Source organism: Melospiza georgiana, chromosome 7 (assembly GCF_028018845.1).
Source record: "Melospiza georgiana isolate bMelGeo1 chromosome 7, bMelGeo1.pri, whole genome shotgun sequence".
Lineage (NCBI taxonomy): Eukaryota > Metazoa > Chordata > Aves > Passeriformes > Passerellidae > Melospiza > Melospiza georgiana.
In genome coordinates this window covers 30,531,840-30,542,619 of record NC_080436.1, presented here as the reverse complement: position 1 = coordinate 30,542,619, position 10,780 = coordinate 30,531,840, and the positions used below count along the sequence as shown (strand labels likewise).

Genomic DNA, 10,780 nt, shown 5'->3' with positions numbered 1-10,780 from the left:
TTAAATTCTGCTTCCTGTCTCCTAAACAAATGCTCTTCCACACTTGTCAGAAGACTCACAGTGGTAAGATAATTAATAAAGCTCCTTAGGTGGTTTCTGAAGGCTGCCTTTGAAGTAGTTGCAATTTCAAATGTGGATTAAAGATTTGTAACTCTTTTAATAATCTTGATCACTAATTTCCGGAATAACATTTTCCTTTACAGATGTGCAAGATCCTAAAGCCCTTTTTATGGCCTCACAAGTTAGCTTGGGCATTAGTGTTATCAGAAATTTTTTTTTTCTCTTTGATGTGCCACAGCTGCCTCTCTCTAGATTCAATTTATTCTGTGCAGTTTGTACATAGAAATTTTACATTACCTGTTACTACATGAGGGTCTTATTATTGGGAAATTCTTTGGTGGAAGCTTTTTGCAGAAGCATATTCAGCTGAATTTTGAGCAGTGAACTGCCTTTTGTCCTGTGCTTTTGACTCTCCTGCTACAGACAGTCTGCACAGTCTTCTGTGAGCAGTAACCACTTGCAGCAAGTATTGGCATTTTCTACTTTGAGCACCAGAACTTGCAGAATCTTGGCTCCTGTGTAATTACATTCAGCCTCTTGGGCAGGACAGTGGATGAGATAACCTGAAGAATACCTATAAAGGGATACAGGCATTTCAGGGATCTTCTTTAACCTCAGTTTTAAGTTGATGGAGTGTAAATATCAGCACTTTGTTCTTTTCTGCACATAGCATGCCCACAAAAACCATCACTTGTGGAGAGTATATAGGAAGTGGAGGACCCTCTAATCAGCCTGGCAATAGATGGCTTTTATGAAATCACTTTGCCATTTAAAGGTTTGTTTGGGTAAAATACATCCTCTTCACTTACTGGATAAGAAAAGATAATGAGTACTGACCTCTGTTTAATAATCAATGAAATGATGAGATGAAAGAGGAGAGGTGCTGCAGGTTACAGAGCTGTACTACTGTGTTTCCCAAAGAATATTTGGGCATTGACAAAACATGAAACTTTCTTCCTGTTCCCTTTGGAATGCAGTAGTTGTTGTTGTTCTTTGGGGCGAGGGTGGTGGTGTTTGGTTTTGGGTTTTGGGAGGGATTTTTTGTTTGTTTATTAAGACAGAACAGCAGCCCTTAATGAAAATGCTGCAATGTTTAGTCTGGTGTGCTGATGACATGAAATTTGTTTTATTTTCCTCCAGGTGTTTATTACAAGACTATAAGGAACTGGATGCACTGAGTTAGGTGCTTTGTTTCATTCCTTCATTCCTGTGTATAAACCTCTGCTGGGAAAGTTGCTGGTTTGATAGTATCAAATGAGTTTCCTTACCCAGCTTTTTGGTGCAATTTAAATTAAGTAAAAAAGCACTTTGTTAGCAAACTGGAACAGTGGAAAAAACTCTTGCATCAGCAAGAAAATGGATGTGAAATTGAAAGTCAGACATTGCTGGTTAGTTTTGGTAGTAAGACTGGATAGTGTTACTTAATAACTAGATGCTAAGTAAGAGAGTTACTGTTACAGCCCTTTGGCAGAAGCAAACCCTGCAGTCTGAAAATTCTGAGTTATTCTTTAAGAGGTATTGCCAAGTCAGACAATGTATGGAAACCTGCTCCAGGCTTACAGGTGTGTTCAGACAAGAGACAGATGTAAGCATTCACGGGCTCTGGGCTCCAGGTTCCTGCTGAGGCAGAACTGCACATGAGGCCTAAGCATTTGGGATTTTGAAGGAATAAACTGCTGACAGAAAGGTGTAAAACTCCTACAGAAGGATGTAAAACTCGTATAGAAAGATGTAAAACTCCTACTGTTGGGCTCTGAGCTTTGTGCAGCCTCCAGGAGTCCACTCAGTACAGACATTTCAGTCCTGTCCATTGCTTCGCTGCTATCCAAAGGTGATGAGGTAAAGCTGCTGCAGTTAACAAATGGGCTGCCATGTTCACATCCTGTGTCAAAAACTGGAATCCTTGGCTGTTTTTTCCCTAATGTCAGGATTATGTGAAATCTCTGGAATGACCACATGAATTACATGCATTATGGGGAATTTCATGATGCAATCCTCTTGTATTGCAAATGTGCACATGGAGATCTGTACCCCAGGTTTGCTTGGACTAAACAGCATGGGCATGCAGGAAATTTTATTTCTACATTTGGGGTAAAATATGGGTGCTGCTGTGAAAACACTGATAAATGTGATTAAATAAGCACCTTGTCTTGCTAGGCTCCTTGTGTATCCCTAAAAAACCCCAAAAGTCAGTAATGAGTCAGATTGTTTTGGGTTGGGCTTTTTGTTTATTTTTTAAGTCACTATGATTTTGTTTTTTCACTATTTTCTCACTTCTGTTTCTATTCATTTTGAATCATCAGATTACTGGGAGACGGGTGGTGTGGAGCAAGAGAATTTGTAACAGCAGCTTGTTCAGTTTGAGTATTTATTTCATGGCTCCAAGCTGGACTGTGTGATTATCTCTTGGTTTCAGAGGGCTGCTTTGGATATTCCAACGTTCTGGATTTAATGCTTCCATGAATCTTGGAGTGCATGAAGACCATGAAGAGTGAAATGTGACACAGATGTTCTGAGGTCACTATCTAGTTGGTATTCCCCATGTAAAGTAAATAATGGAAAGAAAGAATGCTAATGTTTGTCTGCTGCACCTGTTGTAATAATAATAAAGTAAAAAAATGTTTTTATACACATTTTGAGACTACATGTGAAACCAGAATTTATGTGAACTTGTATGTTGAAGAAATTTAGATCTGCCACAGTAGATCTCTGTTGACCCCCTCATGGCTTCCTGAAGGTTCTTGAGGAGGTGAAATCATTTGAGTGATTTTGTGCAAGTGTTCCCTAAGTCTTCCATGTGTTTACTTCCATTTTGGTATTACTTTAACCAGATAAATACTTTTTTGAAAAAGAGGCATGGTTCAATTTTAATCCAGAATTTTACTAAGATATTACTGAAGATACTGAATTGATTTTTGCCCAAATACCTCACCCCCAAAGAATTTAAAAAAAAAAGCTTTTATGGGGCAGGTAGAATTTGTGAAGGGTAGGCTAGACTGGAAGGTGCAACATTAACTTTTCTGGATAAGGAATAGGAAGTTTCTGTTTTTCTACACAGTATTGTGGTATTTATATTTGTTGATCTCTGAACAGAGTAAATATTTTATATGGACTTCTATGCAAAGCACACTTGCATTGATTAATGTCATAATTTGTACATAGCCATGTTGGGACTGAGATACAGAAGCTCCTCAATTTTACACTCATCCTTCAGAAAATGGCTGGGCTTAGTTGTTAAAGAAAAAGCCAACTCCTCTCTATGCATAATTCATTAACAAAGTATGATTGCCTGAATGTTCTTGTAGTAAGTGCCAGGCATTTTTAAATGACTTCACAGCCACCCAGAATATGCAGTGTTTTGCTTTCGTGCATAATTTTTGGAGTGAGACAAACATTGTATCTTACTGCCATTTGTCATGACGTTCCTGAATTAGAAACGAGAGGCAGGGCTTGAGGAAACTGCGTGTTAGAAGGAAAGCTGTAGATAAGCTGTGTTATGGTCTGTATCCTTAATATTAAAATATCCTTCTTGTTGCCTTTGTTCTGCTACTGTTCTATGTCTTCCAGTACCATCATCAGCTAGAAGTGGGCAATAAAGATTTTTACTATCCATGTGGAATCATACATTGTCTTTGTCACAACCCTGTATGTCCTCATTGTGTGAGGTACCCATTTAGTTGGTGCTTCTTTTAGCTTCTGAGACACTTTTTAGCTTCTTAACATCCTTGTTGTTCTCACAAGCTACAGATTTTCTGCACAATCTCTTACAAATGCTTCCTTACCTTTCTTTAAACTAAACACCTCGTATTTATCTACCTGTTTCTAAAGTTACAAACTTTTGGTTGAAGACTTGTTTTCCCCTGTTGCAAGGACAAAACTTTTTTCCCCTCTGGCTGAATTTTATTTATTTTTAAAACCCTAAAATTGATTAGGCATCACTTTTTATAACATTACAGAAAAGCAAAACTGTATGTTTTGCATGTTCTTTTCACTGTATGCATAGTGAAAAGAAACATGAATGGTAGAATTGAAACTACCTTTTTCCTCTGTATACTTCTGTATATAAACTTCCTGGAGAAAGGGCTGTAGCTTACTGTGACTGAAGTCCTGCCGAGGATTCAGGCTTCCAGAGGCTTCCATGATGCAAAAGATAAGCAAAACCTGATTTAGTCCCAGTGGTGAAACATAAAAACCTTAAAATTACTTGGTCTTTTATCTGAGCAATGCTTTGTTGATATCTAGAATGAAATGTATCAAGATGTGGATGTTGAATGTCCTTGGTTCTTACACATGCCTTGATAGTAACTGTCTGTGAAGCAGAATTAATTTTAGGGTCACCAATTTTATGGATCACCTTTCTCCTTTTACTTGGTTTTACTGTGAAAAAGTGAGATCTTTCACTGCTTGTTTTTAGAGAAGAACTCCAGAGTGGGACTTTGTGCACAAAACAAAAAGACCTGTCCCAGTTTGCAGCTCACTGAAGAATTGTTTTACTGTCTTTATCCCTTGGGTTCAGGCACTGTTCAGCCAGAGTAGCCAACTACACAATAATTCTTGAGTGTTGCTCTACTCAAGCAGAACAAAAGTAGTGTATGGATAGTGACAGTGTTGTACAATATCACAAGAAATGATAAATTCCATCTGAAGGGCACTGGTATTTGTACATAAAAATGTCTCCTCATGGGAAGCCAACTGTAAGTCCAGTTGTGATCAGCTGCAGTGTGTAGCATCTGTCAGGAAAGTGCCCTGGAAGTGAGCCCCACTGTAACAGTTTTATTGTTTTAGGGAAAATTCTTTAACTGTGAATTCCTGGTAAATAAAAGATGCTCTGCAGAAGAAGCTGCTGAATATTCAGCATATGGTTTTACAAACCACTGAAATGCACAAAGGCCTAAATTGCTGTAGTTTGTGGAGTTACTTGCACGTGTAAAGGACACGTGAAGGACTTCTGTTTGGAAGGTTATCCGGTTTGGCTTTTTTTCCCCAACTGTGTCCAGCAATATTTCCTCTCTACAAACGTTGCTTATCTGTGTCCCTTGATAACCACAGCTTCAGCACTGCTACTGCTAAGGACTACTTGTGAGCAGGGATTTCCAATGTTTGATCAAACATCTGGACAATTACCAGTTTCAGCAACTTAAGCCAAGCAGTTATCTGATTTGACAGTTTGTTTTTAACAAAACATGATGCAGAACATCAGGCAATAATATTATTCTTAGTACATATGATGCTTACCTTCAAAACACTGTAAATCATTAATTGGCTGACTTGCATCTGCAGAAAGAGTGCTTCACCTGAAAGAACATTGTGGAAGAGTCTGGAGATGGAAACTTGCTGGGAACTGCTGTGGTGTGGTCATGCCTCACTCCCAGGTTAGGTAACATGCCATAGAATGGTGTCACAGCGCTGTCGGGTGAAGCTGAGGGCTGTAGCTTAAGTGGTTGAAGAAACAAGGTAAAGCTACCTGTGCGTGTATTTTACCCTTAATTTCTGCGTTAAGGTGGGTCCAGTAACAGGTGCTGCTGTTGTGGGAGGGCTTTCTGCGGCATGATTTTCCTCTGTTCGCCAGTTCGGCCCCGGTGCGTGATGCCCCGGCAGCCTGCCGGACACGGGAGCTGGGATGCAGCGCCCGGAGCGGCCCCGCTCAGCCCGTGCGGCGCTGCCGGGGGCGGGCGCGGCGCTGCCGCGCGGCGCCGAAAGGGTTAATCCGCCCCGCCCCGTGCGCGCGCATTGGCGGGGCGCGGCGGGGCCGGGCCAATGGCGGCGCGCGGCGGCGGGGCCGGGCCAATGGGGGCGGGCGGGGGCGGCGCGGCCGGCGCGCGGCTGAATGGGGAGCACAAAGCGCGGCCGGGACGCGGCGCCGCCGTCCCCGGGAGAGCCGCGCGCGGGGCCGCCACAGCCACCGCCACAGCCCCGCTCCGGCACCGGCAGCGCGGGGGAGGCAGCGCCGAGCCCCCGCCCCCGCTCGGGTTTTTTTGAATTTTTTTCTTTCCCCTTACCCTTCCGATTTTTCCGATTTGCCGGTTTCTCCCCTCTCCCCCGGTGCCCGCGGGAGAGGCGCTGCGGCCGCCCGAAGGCACCGCGGCGTAGCGGGAGCGGCGGCCGGGTGCATGAGCGGCGCGGCTGCCGCCGGCCGTGCCTTACCGCCGGGGCTCCGCCGCTGGGAGGCGAGGCGAGCCGGGAGCGCCGCCGCAGCCCGGTCCGCCCCGGGCAGCCCCCCCGCCGCGCCCCTCGGGCAGGGGATGCTCCCGCCGCCGCCGGCTGCCGCATCCCTGCGAGCCTGAGCCTCCGCCCGCTCCCCGCCGACCGGCCCGCGGCGAAGCGCCCGCCCTGCGCCCGGCCCCGAGCGGCGGGGGCCGGGCGGGAGCGGTGCGGGCGCGCTGCGATGCGGCTCCCCCGCGGCGCCCCGAGCCCCTGCGGCCGCCGCGGCGCGGCTGAGGGCGAGCGGCCGTGAGCCGGGGCCGTCCCGGTGCCCGCGGTGCCGAGCGCGCTCGGCGGTGTCCAAGTGCCGGGGCCGGCGATGGGACTGCCCTGAGCGTCCCGCCGGGGACACCCCGGCTCTGGGGACGCCCGGCCGTTCCGGAGACTTTGGGGACGTTTGCGGGTTTTGCCTTTTTTCTTTCTCTCTCTTTTTTTTTTTTTCCTTTTTTCCCCTTCATTTTTTTCTCCTTCCCCGCTGCCTTTTGGCGTTTTCTCGCGGCGGCTCGTCCCCTGCGCCTGCCCGGCGGTCATCCCCTCGCCCGCGGCCCCGCTCCTCAGGGCATGTCCCGGTCCAACAGCGTCAGCCCCCCGGGCTTCGGCGGTCCCGCGCCCTGGGCAGGCACCGAGCAGCACCGCTCAGCCTGGGGCGAGGCGGAGGCCCGGGCCAATGGCTACTCCTACCCGCCGCCTCCCAACAGGTCCTCGGGCAAGAAGGCCTCCCGCATGTCGAGCAGGTGGAGGAGCGAGGAAGACTACGAGCCCCGGAACCGCGGGGAGAGCGGCTGCAGGATGATGAGCTTTAGGTCCAAATCCGCCTGGCAGGAGCACGGTGACGACAGCCGACGTCACCGGTCCCGGCACCCGCCCGGTAGTGATTCCCCCGCTGCCCCCAACAATGCCAGCCCCCGGCAGCTGGGGGAGCAGGGGGAGGTACGGCCCCGCTCGGTGGAGTTGGGGCTGGACGAGAAACGCATCAAGGCCAAGATTGAGGAGCTGGAGGAAGAGGACGGGGACGAGGGGGACTCCGAGGCGGCCTTCTCCATGGGCAGTTGTTGCAGTAGCCTGCTGCAAATCTTCAGGTCCAAGAAGTTCCAGTCTGAGAAACTGGAACGTCTCTATCAGCGCTACTTCTTTCGGCTAAACCAGAGCAGCCTCACCATGCTTATGGCCGTGCTGGTGCTGGTCTGTGTGGTCATGCTGATCTTCCATGCCGCGCACGGCCGCTATGAGGTATCCTATGTCGTGGTGCTCTCCCTGGCCATCGTGCTGATGGTGGTGCTGTGCATGGTGTGCAACCGCAACAACTTCCACCAGGACCACATGTGGCTGGCGTGCTACTCTGTCATCCTGGTGATCCTGGCGGTGCAAGTGGTAGGGGTTCTGCTGGTGTGGCCCAGGAGCGCCTCCGAGGGCATCTGGTGGACCGTCTTCTTCATCTACAGCATCTACACGCTGCTGCCGGTGCGCATGAGAGCCGCGGTCATCAGCGGGGTGGTGCTCTCCGCTATCCACCTGGCCGTCTCCCTCAAGATCAACGCGGAGGATAAGTTCCTCCTGAAGCAGGTAGGCAAGCCCTGAATGGTTTGGATGTGTGCTCGGCATTGAAGGGTGAGGGAAGTGGGGGGCTCTGACTTCCACAGGCCTGCTTGGTGCTGGAAGGTTGGCAGGACTTTCAGCTGAACTCCTAGGTTACCTGCTGCTGGGTGGGATGGTGTGCAGGGCTAGCCTGTAATCTTACTTTTTTCGTTACTGTGGTGTTCCCTCGTTTTTGCTCCACGTTAAGGCTCTAAACATGCAAGAAGTGTGTGTCTTACTGGGTTCCCATGACGGCTGCTCCAGCACTGTCAGCCCTGCTGGTGCCCTTCAGTTGAATTCAATGTAAACAGCCCAGTGCCAAGCCCACCTGTGGAACAGTATCCAAGCACGCTGCTGTTTTACTGAGAAAGGTGTAGAAAGTCTGGCTGTTTTGGTAAGGTAGAGGTTATCTTTGTGTGTCACTCCGGGTTCAGTGTTAGCACAGAGCTTAGGCATCTTAGGAGAGCGTGCTCCATGGGAATGTGGGGTAGGCTTTTGGTTTAGCAGCAAAGTGTTTTTCTCTGAGATGTGCTGGAAATCTCTATGGTGAAAAAGCCCAGAGTTCCTATACAGGCAGGATAAAAAGTACCAAAAAAAGTATAAATGCAGGTTGTTATTTAGCTGTGGTATCATGTTTAACTGAAGCAGTTCAGTTCACGGGAACAATAAGACCATTATCAAATGCATTACAGTGCAATTTTTAATTACCATATCTGTATAAACAACAGCAGTACAAGGCGCCACTCTTCAAGTGAGGCAGGCAGCCTTGGGACTCGTGCTGTAAGCTTACCACATGTAAAACATTGAAGCTGTGAGGCAGTTGTCATCCTTCTGATGTGCAGGACTCTGAGCAAGGATGAGCCTGTCACAGTCAGCCCTGATACTTGTGTGTTACCAAGGATTTGTTTATTAAAATCAGGTGTTTGGTCGTTTTACAGCCCTAAAACATAACACAAAATAAAGCCTCGTGCTCAGCGCCTGCTTTGAATCTGAGTTCACAGTTGTTTTGAGTTCCACCTATTGCAATGGCAAGAAAAGTTGTAGGACTTAAACAAAACCTCATCAGAATGAGGCTGTCGCTGTTTTGCTATACAAAATAGCCCATGAAATTACTCTCTTCTCCCCACAGCCTCGTTAAGCCTACTTGGAGAGTTTCTGGCTTTTTTCTTAGTTTGTTGCAAATATTTTTATAAACTGTACGTGACATATTCTTCTTATGTTTGATATAAATGGCTTTTTGTGCATTTCCAGCAGAGCATACACTGTGAGTGGGACAGTTGGTGTTTTTCTGCTTGACTTGAAAAAGTTTGCTAATGGCCTCAGCTCTTCTCCACTGGGGCTCTGGTCTCGCAAAGCCTCATGTGTGCTTTTTGCTTTATAAACGGAGACTGGTCCTGTTGAAATCAGTGTGTTTGGAGACTGCATCCTTACATGGCAAGGCAAACCCCGTCATGATTGCTGCTAGAAGATTTAGCAGTCTGTTATGAGCAGGGTTTGGAGCACACTAACAAATGAATAAAATATCATTGCGTTGGAAAATGCTGGTAACTGTATTTTAGTAGGAAGGAGCCTAAACTACAAAGGCCAAATGATTGACTCCCTCAGTAGAAAATTTGGAACAATTTCAGCTCCCTCCCGTCCCAAATAGCAGGTTGTTTGTAAGAGGTTGGCTCGTGTGTGAATGTGCACTCGTCAAAGGTAGAAGCATGGGCAGTAGGTGATGGTGCAGCATGCACAAATCTGTGCATTGCACAGTTGCTTTTGCTTTCATAGGGATGTTGGGGTTTTCCTATGGTTTGGCAATAAATGTTCAGTTAACGAGGAATGTCCTAGGAGCACTTTTACTTTGTCTTCAAAGGGAGAGCATCTCTCCACACTGCCTGTTATTTTTTCCTACTTACACAGTCTCTATCTTGCTGTGGTCTGCACTGGCATAGCACGGGCTGGATCAGTGGGGCTGTACAAGGCCAAGCTCAGATTCCTTACGCATTTGTGTACGAACACGAGCTGCTGTCTCTGGCTGTCTGATAGAAAATCTGTTCTGCTGAGCACATTGCCTGACAGCTACTAACAGGCCGCCTTCACCGGGGCTGTATCTCGTTGCCGTGGAAATCAGTTGTGTTCAGCTCTGCCCCCCTAATGCACACAAACCCTGTTTTCCTCCTTCAAACTACCAGAGGCAAAAGCAGGTGAAGACCAGATAAGTCAAGAAGAGTGAGTTAAAATGTTTTCTCTGACTTCACTCTGGCAGTCACATCAGTCCTGTGGAGCAGGAGTGGATGTGAGTGCCTTTGTCACCAGATGGTACTTTACATCCAGCAGTCACAGAAGAAAGGCTGGTTAGGATGTATATCAGCTTTCCTCTCTTTTTCATGGCATTTTAAAGTGTAATGCTTAAGTAAGTTTTACTTTGTTGGAGCTTTTTGCTTTAAATCCTCTCTGAATTGTTTCCAAACCAGGAGAAATCATACACTCTCGTTACGATCCACCGATGTTTAAGGCAGGGTGACTCTTGTGTTGACTCCTGAGCACTTTTATAGGGCTCTGGAGCCTGTTAAAAACTCCTCTTTCTCAAGAGAGTGGAATTCTTGGTAGTAGGTCCCTTTTGGGGGAAAGGCAGCTTGCTGTATTCCCTAGCTGAGGGTGCATGAGTTTATTGTCGGAATTATCTTCTCCTATCACTGCTGGATTTTTCTGTGCCCAAACTCTCTGCTCCAAGGCTATGCTAGTCAGACTTCATGGAAGGGTTAATGCAGTCTGCAGTTTCTGAATCCATAAAGTGACAGGAGCAAAAGTAGTTGTCACTGTTCAGTCTTAACCCAGCTGCTTTTTAAAATAATTCTTCTGGAATCACTGGATTTGGAAAATAGGCTCTGACTTGTCTTTGCTACTTGGAGGAGTCTGTCTTCCAAAAGAGAAAGCACCTCTGTCAAAAAGATGAGTA

At 47.0% G+C, this 10,780-nt stretch overlaps 1 protein-coding gene across 1 annotated transcript in view; it reads left to right on the top strand.

Annotated features, from left to right (window-relative positions):
• The first annotated feature begins 6,532 nt into the window (after positions 1-6,532).
• The window catches only part of ADCY5 (adenylate cyclase 5), a 201,968-nt gene continuing 197,720 nt past the window's right edge, over positions 6,533-10,780 (top strand). The window contains exon 1 of the mRNA XM_058028086.1: positions 6,533-7,824. Coding sequence (XP_057884069.1) covers positions 6,823-7,824 — 1,002 coding nt within the window. The 5' untranslated portion in view covers positions 6,533-6,822. The remainder of the gene's footprint in view (positions 7,825-10,780) is intronic.